The sequence below is a fragment of the Dryobates pubescens genome, chromosome 17 (genome assembly GCF_014839835.1).
Source record: "Dryobates pubescens isolate bDryPub1 chromosome 17, bDryPub1.pri, whole genome shotgun sequence".
NCBI classification, from domain to species: domain Eukaryota; kingdom Metazoa; phylum Chordata; class Aves; order Piciformes; family Picidae; genus Dryobates; species Dryobates pubescens.
Genome location: NC_071628.1, coordinates 16,340,516 through 16,355,941, shown reverse-complemented (window position 1 = coordinate 16,355,941; position 15,426 = coordinate 16,340,516). Strand labels below are relative to the sequence as shown.

General features: G+C 38.6%; 1 protein-coding gene across 7 annotated transcripts in view; it reads right to left on the bottom strand.

The window, feature by feature from the left end:
• The window catches only part of RNF111 (ring finger protein 111), a 55,386-nt gene that overhangs the window by 8,815 nt on the left and 31,145 nt on the right, over positions 1–15,426 (bottom strand). For 5 of the 7 annotated variants that reach the window (XM_054169021.1, XM_054169014.1, XM_054169017.1 and 2 more), the window contains exons 4-10: positions 15,235–15,398; positions 13,732–13,929; positions 12,525–12,844; positions 11,525–11,780; positions 10,432–10,789; positions 7,261–7,386; positions 6,418–6,544 (exon numbers count right to left, since the gene is read on the bottom strand). In XM_054169021.1, coding sequence (XP_054024996.1) covers positions 6,418–6,544; positions 7,261–7,386; positions 10,432–10,789; positions 11,525–11,780; positions 12,525–12,844; positions 13,732–13,929; positions 15,235–15,398 — 1,549 coding nt within the window. The remainder of the gene's footprint in view (positions 1–6,417; positions 6,545–7,260; positions 7,387–10,431; positions 10,790–11,524; positions 11,781–12,524; positions 12,845–13,731; positions 13,930–15,234; positions 15,399–15,426) is intronic. The other 2 variants (XM_054169016.1, XM_054169018.1) reach the window with 1 other exon arrangement.

Below are 15,426 nucleotides of genomic sequence, written 5' to 3'. Positions count from 1 at the left end.
ATTGAGTGCAGCCTCAGTAAGTTTGCAGATGACACCACGCTGGGTGGCTGTGTTGATCTGCTAGAGGGAAGCTTTACAATGGGATCTGGACAGGTTAGACCAATGGGCTAAGGCTAATTGTATGAAGTTGAACAAGGCCAAGTGCCAGGTCGTCCCCCTGGGTCACAACCACCCCATGTTAAGCTACAGACTTGGGAATGTGTGGTTGGAAAGCTGTGACTCGGAGAGGGACCTAGGGATATTGGTTGATAAGTCAACTAAATAGGAGTCAGCAGTGTTCCCAGGTGGCCAAGAAGGCCAATGGCATCCTGCCTTGTATTAGAAACACTGTGGCCAGCAGGAACAAGGAGGTGATTATCCCCCTGTACTCAGCACTGGTGAGGCCACACCTCAAGTACTGTGTTCAGTTCTGAGCCCCTCACTACAAAAAGGACGTTGAGGTGCTGCAGTGTGTTCAGAGAAGGGCAATGAGGCTCATGAAGGGAGCTGGGGTTGTTCAGTTTGGAGAAGAGACTAAGGGGAGACTTCATTCTCTCTACAACTACTTGAAGGGAAGTTGGAGGGAGAAGGGGGCCAGCATCTTCTCCTTGGTGTCAAGTTACAGGACTAGAGGAAATGGTTTTAGGCTGGGCCAGGGAGGTTCAGGCTGGATGTTATGAAATATTTCTTCACAGAGGGGGTTCTCAAACATTGGAATGGTCTGCCCAGGGCAGTGGGGGAGTCACCATCCGTGGAGGTGTTTAAGCAGCATGTGGACCTGGCACCTAGGGACCAATCAGTGCTGGGTTGAGGGTTGGACTGGATGATCTTAGAGGTCTGTTCCAACTGGATGTTTTCTGTGATTCTGTAAAACAAATCCCAGTGATAACACTATCCATTTAGCTGCTTAGGTCCAGATTAATACAAAAAAAATAAGTAAAGCTGATCAATTAATATCTTTATAAGCCAAATTCAAACAAGGAAAAATTGTAGTTTTCATAGAGAGACACTGTGCCAAAGAGCAAGCAATGCATGCTGCATAGCTGAAACCAAACTGTAGCTGGGAGGAACATAAAATGAGCACTCTTCAAAAGCACAAAATACTACAAAAAAATCCAAATAACAGTAATTCATTAAGAAAAAAGAAACAGCTGCATCACAGAAGTCTATTTTCTTATTTGAAAAATGTAGTTAAATGTGGTGCAGCTAATCAAGGGTATTTCAAACCTAAACTTTCATATTAAGCTACTATTGTTACACGAAGTTACAAACTTGAACTGAATGTTCTAATATTTTAACAGGAAGTTTGTTACCTTTTTTAAAAAAAAAACAAACACCCAAACACAACAGATCAGCCTGTAATATTTTTTACAGACACTTTTTGCCTCTCTTAGAGCTGTGATACCTGCGTGACTACACTTTGAATGACACTATCCTGACCAGCACATATCTATCATAAAGTACTGGAACTTCTTTACCTATGCTTCCAATTAACTCCCAATTTTTACAAGTGAGTGTAAAAATGGCCTCAACCACTCTGAGTCCTTAAACAGTAAAAGGAACAAAACAGTAAGGTTCTGAAATAGAAGGCGGCGGGGGGTGGAAAGACAGACAAAAAAAAGGAAACAGCATATGGAAGCTGGAGGTATAACACCAAGGAGAGGTTAAGTTACCATAAATACTTAAATAATTATCTAGAGATCTCCCTCGGACTTGGAAGTTGCAGTTTAGGTTCACAAATAAACTAAGGATTTTCTTAAGGCTTGCATCAATCCTATAGAGATTTATCACACCATAGCTAGCAAACTGTGAAGTCCAGGTAATTTTCCCCCTTGAAATTCATGATCAACAAGACACTATTTAAATGGACAGAAGAGGCTAGGGTCAAGAGACTGGAAAAGCATACCATATCCCAGGAACTTATTTTGAGTAACAGGCAGCTGAAACAATTTCAGAGGCATCCCAATAGCCTCTGTTATTTAAGATATATTTCATAAAGCACAAACTTAAAAACAACCCCAAGAAACCAAAACCCAAACCACAAACAAAACAACACAACCCCCACAAGACACTGCCCACTACCATATCACACTACTATGCATAATATGATCTGAAAATTACAGCTATGACAGCTTGAGTATTTTGAAAACAAGATTAATAGAATACTCTGTCAGTGGCAGGTTTGTTGCTTAAGTTTTAAACAGTCAAAATCCCAGACCGGCTGTGGTAAGTTATTTACCTATACAGGAGTTAAAAGGCACAGAGGGAACACTGCTCACTTCAGGTCTATATTGCATTTAACATTTACTTATCAGTGTAGATCTGAAGAGATTTTGGTTTTCTTTGATTACAGAGATAAGATTGAAAGAATAAAAACCAAGACCTTCTAGTTTTAACCTTCTACTCTACCCTCCATTAAATGGCAAAAGAACAAATTCAATCCATAAAAAAACCTCACTTTGTAAAAAGCATATTTGAAATATACAGCACTGACTTTTTAAGTTTCCTAGCAGCAATCTCCTATTCAGAGCAAGCTCCCATTTTAAAGCTGAACTAAATTACAATTTCTAAATGGATCTCTGCAGACTTCTGAAACTTTATAACAAATACCACATTATTCTCCACTTTTCTGATCCTTACTTTTTGAAGTCTGAAAAATCTTAGAAATATTCTAATCTTTGCAGTTACAAAGAGTAACCAATCTTACAGCTAAACATAGTATCCTGGTCATTCAGGTAACTGTGAAATATCTGAAAACCAGGAGACATAGGAGAGCCATCAGAATAGAGAAAGGGATCATTTCAGGTTGCCCTCAGGCCAAATTCAGAAATATCTTCTAGAGATTTATTTTTATATTTTTGCTCCTTTCAGATTTCACTATGAACTTGGATGCCTTTTCTGTCCTAAAGCAACGGAAGAAAGGGAATTCTGCTTGGATATGTCTTGCAGCTGTAAATATGGTTAAGCCAGTCAGAATCATGGCTGGTATTACAGTTCATTATGACAACATCATGTCACTTTCAACATCCACCTCAGCTTATTAAATTACAAAAATTTCCATCCTGTACACCCATATGTGACAATTGGTGCTGGGTACTTTGTGTCAAAAAGCCTTTCATCAACAGTGCCAAAGACCAGCCAAAGTCACAAAGTAAACAGAAACTGAAGCGGCATCTAACAGGAAGCACTGGCATCAGCAAAGAACAGAAGAACAGATAAATCCCTCTGTCTCCTGTGCCTTTGCTCTCTGACATTTCACTAGTTGTTCCATGCAGTGATCCTTCAGCTGATTCTTCTTAAAAAAGTTGGTTCAAGTTCACAGAACGGTATTTGTCCAGAAAGGAATTCAGCATAAAAATCACTTTGACAGAAGATCTTTTCCTTAACACATACATGGCATTAAAGCAGTAATGATGGGAACACAAGCTTCTCTATGCCAGGGTTACATTTAACAACATAATTGTGTTAAATCCAGGATGGAAGCAGCCTAATCCTTGTCTACAGAGACAGGAAGGAAGCTGTTTATCTGCCTTTAATCTAGGACTCCTCCTGAAGCAACATTTAAACAGGTGAAAGTTTTTTCAACCAAGTTAACAGAAAAAGAGATTTTGTTTTCTCCACCCTCTATTTAGACTGTCAAAGCTACTGAACATTATCTCCCTTAAGATAACTTTCTTGTTTTCTCTCCCTGAGCATTAAACTGCAGTCTACATTCCAGCACTGAACTGGCAAAGAATAGGTTATCTTAAGGAGAAACTTCTTTACTTTGAGGGTGCTGAAACACTGGAACAGGCTCCAGAGGTTATGAAGTCTCCTTCTCTGGAGACATTCTGTGCAACCTGATCTAGGTGAACCTGAGTCAGCAGTAGGGTTGGACAAGATGATCTGCAAAGGTCCTTTCCAACCCCTATCATTCTTTGATTCTGTGATCTGCATCCAATTAAAATCAAGAGTGCTAGTGGCATTAAAGACCAAATAATCCATTAGGCCCTTTATAGTCTGGGAGTAACTTGAAGAGTTTCTAGTACTCCAAGACAAGACAGGGGAAAAAATGCATTCTGCCTGCTTTTTCACAAATGACTTTTTTAGCTGAGCTACTGCAGGAACTATTTTAACAGACTCTCCCTCTCCCTCCAGTAAAGTTGCATCAAGAATCCAATTAATGAGGCCTGTAAATGGCAATTTAGTACCCTCTGTACTAACTGAAAGAAGAAAGCATTCTTCATACCATTTACCATGTAGCACACTTAGAGGGACTCTAATCATAGTTAAGCCTCTCCTTCACTGCCCCTTTTCCTAAAGTTACAAAGGAAACTGCCAGGTAACAGTTGCAATCAAGCTGTTGATTTTTAATAAGAACTAAAATGGCACTTCAGTTTAATATCCAGTTGTTTGCTAGATGAAAATCTTCACTACACTACTTGCTCTGTATTCAAAATCAATTTTGCTGACAGATCTGCTGTAGTCTCACATACATCCAAATGAAGAAATCTTTGGCTTTCATTATTGCCATAGGAAGGGCAGAATGCTTCGAACTTACCTTCCAACAATGCTCTGACCTGCCTTTATATTCTTCTAGTTTGTGTAATCTGAATACTCAGAACACAACTTTAAAGTTGTACTAATACGATCTGATCACATCAAGAATCAAAACAGATACCAGACATTTGAGGAAGTACTGCTTAGAGCTCTGTATACACTGTTAAACATGCAATCAGTAAAGCATGTACAAAAACTCATAATACCAACACCTCCCATTAATTTTCATCCAGAGATTCATGAACTACTGTTATGCAGATCAGATATCTCTACACAAGCACATGAACATGTTTCAGTAGAGTTAAAGGCACCCTAGTTCACCTGCCACTTTTACCAATTAGTAACAGCCATACTGAGGAAAAGAACAAGACTCCCTGAAGTATTTTGTCACACATTCAGGAAATACTTCTGAAGACTACCATAGCTTGCTTTCACTCTACTGATTAAAAAAAAAAAAAAAAAAAAAGATAAACAGTGGGGGCCCACCTCCTTGCTTGTGTAGCATATTTTAGTTATAGGAATACCCCTATGAAAGTTAAAATACAGTTGAAAGTTTCTTATCATATCATAATATAAGGATGAACTCAGAAGTTTCTAGAAATGTCAGAACAACGGTGGAAATAAATCCTGTAATTGACTTATCCCTGATATAATAATGAGATAAAATAGGCATATGTTTAACTTGCTGCCTCCTAATGCAATTGTAGTTTCCTGAACTATCAGGAGGGTGTTTTTTCTCTAAAGTAACCATATAAAAAGAAAAAAAGAATGCAGAAAATCTTCATTTGAATAGATGGCATACAGAAGACATGGTTATATAGTAATAATCTCATTTGCTACACTAAAATACCAAATACTACAGACTGCTGGAGCAAGTCGGTGGTAAGAACGCAAGCTGTGCATCAAGGTGTTACCAAACCTGGTGTATCAGGAAAGTACTTAAGGATTATCATCATGTTTGTTAGTAAAACAGCAAGGAACAAGCAATATAAGACCTGACTGTGAAGAGAACACTATTACACTATTGGTTGTAAATTTACATTTTAATCACTAGATGTCAATTCCGGCTACTAACAGAGGAATCACCAGCACATGCAGGTTGGTTATGAGTTACAATTTTAGCATTTGTCTACAGATGAACCCATAATTTTGATAAATTATCTAGCTTTAAGAGGGTTAAATAATATGGGTTAGCTACAGAGAATACTCCAAGAAACACTAAACAGACTGTTTTAAAAGTAAATTTGTGTCTCTGAATGTTCAGTAAACAAAATTAAGAATATTTTAAATAAATCTAAAAATGTTTTTAAAGTAATACCCTGTAGAAATCAGAGAGTTATACTGATTCTCATTGGTTTTCTAGTGCAGATGAAAAAAATTATGTGTAACAAGGGACTAGTTTACACTCACACTTCCTCTTAACTCTTTATGCAACAAAATTATATACTTTATTCTATAAAATTAGGTTGATGAATATCAAATATTGACAAAAACTAGATTTCTAGATGGAACTCTAGCTGTGCTGTATACATCTTAAAGTACCAGTGCTAATCCTCATGCACTAGGTGGGAAGTTGGTATATTTAACAATCATTAAGCTCATTAAAGAGGAATCTGAACTTTAAAAATCAGATGCAGAGGGTCAATGTGTTGAAATACAAGTTACAATTTAATTCAAATATGTTTCACTTTACAAGAGCTGAAGTAGAAAGATTAGTGTCCTATACTGTTTTAATAAACTAAGCCTAGATGCCTGGCTGGGAGCAACACACAGAAGCACTGGGCCATTTTCTTCCTCAGCTGAATCACTAACTTTTGCAGCAATATATACTTGCCCAATTAAATGCAGTAGACCTTACAATAACCAATGATCACAATTTTTCATAAGCTACCTCCTTACCATTAGGGGAAGAGCCCCTATTTGCAAGTGATGAAGTCGAGGAGGTGCATGGTAGTGGGCCAAGTGAGGATGCAAGGGCCCTGGAGGATAAGTAGCTGCAGTCACACCAGCTTCAATTCCCAGTTCCCTGTCCAGGAAAGAAAGTGGCATTACATCTTGACTCCTAGATAAAATTCCACTGCTTTGGAAAGCATACACAGCTTTACTTAAGAATACTTTTTAAACTCACTTATGTTTTGCTGAAGAATCATCAATCTTACCATAACTTAGAGCTGGTTTTAAATCAGCTGTGAAGATTAAGAATGATAAATCAGTAGAGACAACCCCACATTTATTGTGCCTAGAACTATTACTAGTGGGAGGCTTCTCTGCAGCTCACACTATGGGAAAAGCAGCTGTCATGCATGCATTTCTTCCCTGAGAGTTAGAAGTATCTTTTTTAAAAATAAATATACTGTGGAACTGAAATATAACCTCCCCGAGTGGGACTGTTGCAATTTTAAGTAAGTTCAAACAAAGAGGAGAGAGAATAAATCAGTTTGCAGCTCAAATCCAAACCTCTATTCTATGTAAGAGCATAAACATATGGATAGTCCTCATTAATGTTTTACATGCCTACTTTAAAATAACTCCCTAAGAGTCAGTAATACTCAATTTCATTGTAAAAGCAATGGATACCCACCCTTCCCCCACCAAAATATATTTAAGATACAGCTCAGAACAGTATTTCGAAGCCTTATAAAAATTTTAAAACCACAGTCAGCAGTATCAGCACTTGAAACAGCACATGATGGGTCTCTTGTCCTGAGTCCCAAAGAACAAGCATAATATCTTCTTACTAACCAGGCAGATCTCTCTGGAGCTTGTCGAGGATGGGAAGACATTGTCTGAGGCACATGAATGTGGTGCCCATGACCATAATTGGGATGCATTCTGTGAGGATGTGGAGGAGGCCGCTCATGAGCACGTCTAAACAACACAAACCAGCAACAATTAATTTCACATACTTGTTGGTATCACAGAGGCAACCAACATCCATAATCAAAACATTACAGACTAATTACTAGATTGCATTTAAAATCAAATAATAAAACTTCCTACTCAGTATTTTAGTTTTAATTTTAGATATCAGTTACAAAACAATTATAATACAGATTTCATATTCAAAGACAAAGCCTGCTTCAGCCACTGTGATCTACCTCACACTTGGCAGACCTGACTACAGAAGGATTGACAAAGTGTTTAATCCCAACCTTGAACTGCAAAGGAAAGCAAAGATCTTGCGATGGTACTGTTGAGATTCAGACATTCACAGCTATGCTGCCATTTATTTCTAGTAAAACTATACCAACAGAATTAGGAAATTTAACACACTAATCAGGACATTTTTCTTGAAATATATTCACATCATAGCTCAAATAATAAAAGCACACAGTTTTTAAGCCATGCCAGACGGTATAGAACAACTACAGAAAAAAAGAAAAAGAAAAAAGGGGGGGGAGGGGGGAAGGAAAAAAAAAGTCAACTTGCAAAAGAACCCTCTGTCTGGTGACTTTTATTTTACCACTTCCAAGCTACAGAGTGAAATAGACTGATGTTTTTCTTTCCTTTGCTTTCAATGCAGAAAGTAACTTTTTAAAATTCAACCTAGATCCTTCAGATCCAGTACTACTTTAAACCACTTGACAAAGTAGATTAGACATTTTGTAAATGTATGCTTCCAGAGAATGAAAAAGTTCCCTAACAGTGCACTGTTCTCCTAATCACTGTAAACTGACACTACTCCAGAGAAGCCTACCAAGACTGTAAAAATTACGTTGGAAGTATTAGTTTTCTGCAATACAGACCAACATGACAACAGACCTATTAGCAGAACCTACTCCTAGTCTCACCTCCCTTCACAGTTCAGTATCAAGTAATTGTGGGGGAAAATCTGGAAGAATGTATTTTAACAAAAAACACATTTAAACAACTTCCATACTTGCACCAAAATTCAACATACTGTAGACCCATTTATTCCTAACACAAATCTTAATTTCAAAGAAATACATTTGAAATTATTTCTCTGAATGTAAAACTCCTAGGCCATCCATCCTACAATCTTTATACAAAGTGGGTGGTCAGATTAAAACACAAGATCCATATACTATATACAGATACACTCTCATACACTGCCTTTTGCATATTTTGTGGCTGTTTCCAAAATCCTAAGTAGTTATAGCTGTTATACCCACCCTTGAGATGATAATGAGAAGACTAACCATTCCTTTACTTCCAATCCTGAAAAAGTCCTATATTGTTAAAGTAAACAAGCTAGACTACCCCATATGCTATTTCTAAAAATTAAGGATGAGACAACATCTTGAGAACACGCTGAGATATTGGGATGTGGAATTGAAGGAACCACAGGTCTGCTTGCGGTCTGTATTAAGTAACAGAGCAAATATACACTAGTTTCTGGTTGTCAGAGCACCATCTGATTTATATGATGTTGGGCTAAGACATAAATGATGTTTATTTTGCATGTAATTCATATGATGATTAGCAAGGAAAATAAATACCAAGGGTGGAACAATTCCATAAGACCACAAAAAGTATAGAGAAGCAACCTGACACTGGTGATTTCAGAGACATCAAGGAGGAGCCTACTACTAGCATCTGACTAGCTTCTATATATACAAATAAAATTCACTAGGCTAAGAAATGCCAATATTCACATTTACAATCCCCACACTACAGAAAGTTCCCAGAACTGATATATTTGCTACATTATTTTTGCCTTGAAACTGTGTATTGCTCTCTGACATTCACTGCCTTGCATGTTCCAAAATTAACTTTTGAGTATGAGTGCATACTCATGGGCATGCAGATGCAGTACACCTGTATGTTTATGTTAAGGTGTTCTGTTAAGGAGTTATGACATTTGCATAATATAGATAACTAAAGAACAGGTATAGGTTCTGACAGACTAAAACTTTAGTGACTTGACTGTGAAACTATTAGAGTGGGTCCAGAGGAAGGCCACAAAGATGGAGGAGGAAGGTTCTGCTCCCCCTCTACTCTGCCCTAGTGAGACCTCACCTGGAATATTGTGTTCAGTTTTGGGCTTCCCAGTTCAGGAGGGACAGGGATCTACTCAAGAGAGTCCAACAGAGGGCTACAAGGATGATTAAGGGACTGGAGCATATGCTGTATGTGGAAAGGCTGTGAGACCTAGGGCTTTTTAGTCTGGAGAAGAGAAGACTGAGAGGGGATTTAACAAATGTTTATAAATATCTGAGGGCTGGGTGTCAAAAGGGAGGGGACAGGCTCTTCTCAGTTGCACCCTGTGATAGGACAAGGGGCAATGGACATAAACAGGAGGAGAACATAAGGAAAAACTTCTTTACTGTGAGGGTTATAGAGCACTGGAACAGGCTCCCCAGCGAGGTTGTGGTGTCTCTGGAGACTTCCAAGACCCATCTGGATGTACGTGCACTAGATTCTATGGTCCTGCTCTGGCAGGGGGATTGGACTTGATGATCTCCAGAGGCCCCTTCCAACTCCTAACATCCTGTGCTGATCAGAGGGCTGGAGCCCTCTGAATTAAACCTGGTAAATGGTCTCTTAAGATAAATCATTAATTTTATTTTAAAGCATTTAGTTACATACAAAGGCAAAACATACTATCAAGGAACACGTTTGAAAGGACCTTATGATGTACTTTCTAGACTGTCCAGCTTGAACAGGAAGTCTGTTATCTGGAGAACGAGTAATTGGCAGGAGAAACTTAGCTTCCCTTCTTTTCCATGCCCTATTTGTACCTTACCCAGAGACGCTACTGAAAGATGTAATGGAACAGGTTCAGTCTTAATGCTCACTGTGATGGTATGTAAAGACACTTCTTACCATGGTTTAATACTAACAGTTCCTAACCATGCAATTAACAGTTTGAGATTCACATGCAACATTTTACAAACCTGAAGGAAATGAATTATACGTTTAGCTATTGTTCTGAGTACATTTGTGACATACGTTGGGTGTTGCATCATTCTTCTTCTCTGGACCTCCATCCTCTGGATCACTTCATGAGGATGTAGCCTCTGTGCTGGAGGTGCTGTTGCAGGGATGTGATGGGATATAGGCTGATGTGTCGCAGGAAGATGCTGTGGTATTGGAGCAGCTGCATTGGCTAAAGGATGAGTTGGTGGAGGAGGTGGAGGTGGAACAGGATGAGAAGATGCATGAGAAGATATGGAAGGATGAAAGGGATGCACTGGATGAGGGATTACATAATCTACTTGAGGTGGAGGTTGTGGCTGTGGAGGAGGATTTCCATGAGAGTGAGGACATGCAGAAGCTTGATGGTGAAGAGGTCTGGTCAAAGAAGCATCTGCAATGAAAATATCAAGTGTTTTTAATTTGGTCAGTAGTAGGTTTTGACATAAATTAAGTATCTTCACACAGGTGCTTCAATATTATTACACCAATGTAAACAGTGGCAACATAGGAGTATGTGTTTATGCAATTTTTAAATAAAGTGATTCCACCAATATACCCTACAAAAATCCAACACCTTCTGCAGCCAGAAGTATTCCACTTGCCTATATGATATGTTGGTAAAGGAAAAAAGAAACAGTAATTAAAAAACAATCAAATCTGTGTGAGGCACACTGAAAAATGCAAGTATGGTAAGAATTTTTACTTCAAGTTTGTTGTCTAATTTAAAAAAATTCGATCTTCCCAACTCCCCTATTCTGTAGAGGCAACAAAATCCAAAAAGAGATCACAGCCAAGCTTACAAGGATTAGAGATGGACCAAGGAAAAAGAAGGAAAAAAGCCTTGCTAAAAAAATACAAAGGAGATGAAAAATCTTTTCATAGTAAACACATTTTTTTAGACTTGGAATGCTATAAAGGGTCACTCAAAAGAAAATTTTGATTTCAGCATGACCCTGTTCAAATCCTCAACACAAGCTAAACTATTATTTAAATGTATATTTCAATATGTGTTTTGCTAGGTCAGTGATAAGATCAAAGCAAGCAGATAGCAAGACTTTTCCTATGCTGCCAGGGAAGCTGTTTTCTCGTTTGTTCAGTCCACCCCAGCTAGGTACCCAATACTTACAAGGAGAATGCATATAATGCCGACAGGAAGAGAGCGATGCCTGAGGAGGAGGCTGGGGCTGTGGCTGTGCAACCATACTTGATCCATATCCATCTATTGTTATTGACTGGCTTGGGCCAGCACCAGCCTGATGCCCATAAATTGCAGTTCGAGATGAAGAACCAGGACAGCAGGGATCAAAAGCAGATGTTCCATGAAAAGCACCACTTCCATGACTTCTTATACCACTGCTGCTTAAGTCTACTGGCAATGCCTGCTGCGTAAACAAACCATCTTTTCTCAACCAATTCTTCACACATTGAAAATAACGTCACCCTCAAACATAATATAAAAAGTGAAAATAAATACTATCATAAGCAACCGAGATTCAAATTTTTAAGTTCTAAGGCTCAAGTCTGGAATATTCTTTAAATATGGTTAACATTTTTTATTCTTAAATTCTTGAATCCGTTGAGAGAGACTTAAATCTGTTACTCCAGATCGTGTAAAAACACCCAATCCCTCTATGATGGATAAAACAGAGTATTATGGGAGCTACATGCACCACATGTGTTTTCCGTTGTGCCTAACAGAAACCAGATAGATAGTTCTGCATGTTGTAAACGGTTTGTGCAGCATCATTTGCTTATAACCTTAGTGGTTTAGAGCTGTGATTTTAGTTACTTCAAAACTCTTAGTAAACAATGTTTTTAGAAGAGCAGCTCTTACATTTCATAAATAGAACATTAGATTTGCTTTTTTTCTGCCCTTAAAGGAGCTCAATTATTTGCATTGCAAAGCTGCTATGATCAACACAGTGTGTCATTAATAAGATGCCAGCTATCAATGATTACTTGTTAGATTTTGACTTTCAAGTTTTGTATGTCCATATATTATAGCTCAAATTTTCCTTTTAAAATGCCTGCTACAGAACAAGAAATTAATCTGCAATCTGACATTCTAACCTCTCATATCTGCAACAAATTGAAACCATAAAGGGAGTCAAAAGAATTAAACATGCCTGGTCATGGTAACTGCTGCCAGAACTGCTGCTTGCTCCACAAGGTGCAGGCACTGGAGGGGGCCTTTCAACAGGGCAGCTGGACTCACTGAATGAGGGAGATAGTGGAACAGCCGGATGAGGGTTGTGGTGGTGGTGGTGGTGATGTTGAAAGTGGTGGCCATGCTGCTGAAAGCAGCTTGTATGTGGGTGCCCCAATGCATGATGAGTCTGTGAAGGTCCTCCACAAGGAGAATGCTGAGGGCAGCACGATGGTAACCTTGGCATGGCTGGAGGGCCAGTTTCCAGTGTTGTATTAGATGCAGTTCTTCTTATATCATCTTGAAGCAAGTTAATATTGAGGTGAAACAAATTAGTAAAGTTGATCACTTTAAGCAGTGACTTAATTTAAAAAAAAACAATTGTACTTCAAGATGAAGTAATTAACCAACTGAAAACCAGATCTAGACTAAACTAAAACAAACTGGACATTAAAAAAAATATTTAACCGTGCCTTACAGATGCAACAAAACTGATTGGTCAGGTAGATGTGTTCATGGGAACCACTAGAGGATGTGGACTGACACTTGCCTTATTGCACTTTGGACTAATTTGAGACATGTTATCAGTAGAGAAAGGAGGAAAAATTGCCCCTGTGGTTTGTGTGCAGAGACCTCAAACTCTCATGCAACTGTGGTCAGTTCAGGTGTTTTGAACCTCATCTGACTTGCATATAGGGGCAGAGCACCTACGTTTCAGATATGTTACAAGTTCTGCTTGTATATGCAGCTCTATTATAGCTCAGTATCTATACAGGTCTGTATAAATATGCTTCCACTGGAGCAACCTGCAGGCAGAGGTTCAAGGAATTCATATACATTCTTCACTGCCTTACAGTACACTTTAAAAACCCCACCCCTGTAACACACTGCAGTGGAAGACTTACCTCCCTGAAATACATTCTACCTCACTAAAAGCAAATATGTGGTTCATTTGATACAATCAAATCATTCTAGTAGACAAAAGCAGAAAGCACCAGCACAACTTCCTTCATCTTTGGGGAGCAATTAATGGTATTTTTCAGATCCCTGCCTTCTCAACTTACTACTATTACGTTCAGTCCTAAAGTTCACATGCAGTTTAAATCCAGCAAATGTTAACTAACTTCCCCTATCTCCTTTCTGCTAGGAAGAAACACAACAGTTTAGAAAACTCTCTTATTCTGTACCTCCAGCTGAAGTACCAGCGGTGCTGCCACTGGGAAGACTAGGAATCGTCTCTGGTGCTGCAGAGGGCTGGCTGTTGGAGATGTTTGGAGCTGCATCAGAGGCCTGCTCTGAGGTAGACGTACTAGAACTGTTACTGGAAGCAGAACTCACGACCTGTGGCTCCACTCTAGATGATGTGGTTGGCACAACTGTCGGCTCTAGTGAAAGAAGAAAAAAACTTTCATGCTCTTTAAGCTCTAAAAGCTGCTGGTTGATTTGGATTTTTTTGTTGTTGTTTTGTTTAATTGTTGCTGCCATTCATTATTTTTACAAGAAATTCCTGATCCTGATCTTGCCAGATGCTATGGAAATTAGAAGACAGAAGCCTGACACGTACAAAATACAGACGTTAATTCTGTTTCATTCATGTGCGGAGGGGGGGAAAAAAAAAGGGTTTTGTTTTGTTTGTTTGTTTTTAAATCAACTCAAATTTTAAGAATATACAATCACTTCTCAAGCAAGGCTAACATATCAAGTTTCATTTACTCAATACTCAAATACTTCATGATGAAATCTTTCATAAATCCACAGCCAAACTACTAAATGAGTAAACATTACCCTTACCACTTTTTTAATGCCTACAAAACACAGAAAAGAACCAAATTAGATCATTAATCAAAGACTACATAATAACACCTAAATTAGCTGTACACTACTTCATAAACTTCATGCTAGATACATTATAATAAAGGCTGCAGGAGAATAAACTTGGCTTCTAGTCTCAATACACATTAAAAGCAAATTCATTAAATCAGCATTTGAGACTTCTGTTACAAGCACATTGTAAAGGTAATAGTCATCAATATCAGATTCAGGGAAATACACCAAACACTTGATAAATCTTGACTGTAAACAGATTTAAATAAATGATGACTCCTTGCTCCTAGACACACAGAAGTCCTAGCAAACACAAGTTTGTTTTATTTCTGTGCCGGAGAGCACTGCAAGCTAATATCCTGCAATATGTTCTTATTCAAGGTATCTCTATTTTTGGGGTGGATTGGAAAGTTGGAAGTGTTTGGATTTAATTTTGTTTTTTCAGTGGTTTTTAAGGAAGAAGATGTGTCCTCTGATCATTCTTGTGTCCCTTCTCTGGATCCTTTCCAGCCTGTCTGTATCTTTCTTGTATAGCAGAGGGACCAAAACCATACACAGTACTCAAGATGCAGCCTGATCAGTGCTGAGTAGAGTGGGAGAATGACATCTCTATCCCTGCTTGTGATATTCTTATTAATACAATCCAGCTTCCTGTTGGTTTTCTTTGCCACTGCAGCACACTGTTCACTCATGTTGAGCCTTTTGTCCACCAAGACCCCCAGATTCCTCTCCACAGTGCTCCTCTCAAGTTTAGAATTGATGTTTTTTAACAGAAGAGTGTAAATGATGCAATTAACTCCGTTCCCCTTACACTGGTCATCCTTTTTCAGAAAAAGGAAGATATTTCTCAAAGCAATGCAACTTACCATCTTCATCCACTGTAAGGTCCACTACTTCTGCTGCGTTCTGTCTCAGTGGCTGTATGACTGTGGAAATCCTGCTGCGGTTCCGCTGTTCTTGAGGTCGTGCAGCATGAGAACTAGAGCTTTGTCCCCAGTGCGATCTTGTGTGTCCAAGAGTCGAACGAGACCTTAAAAAAGATAACACCTTACATATCA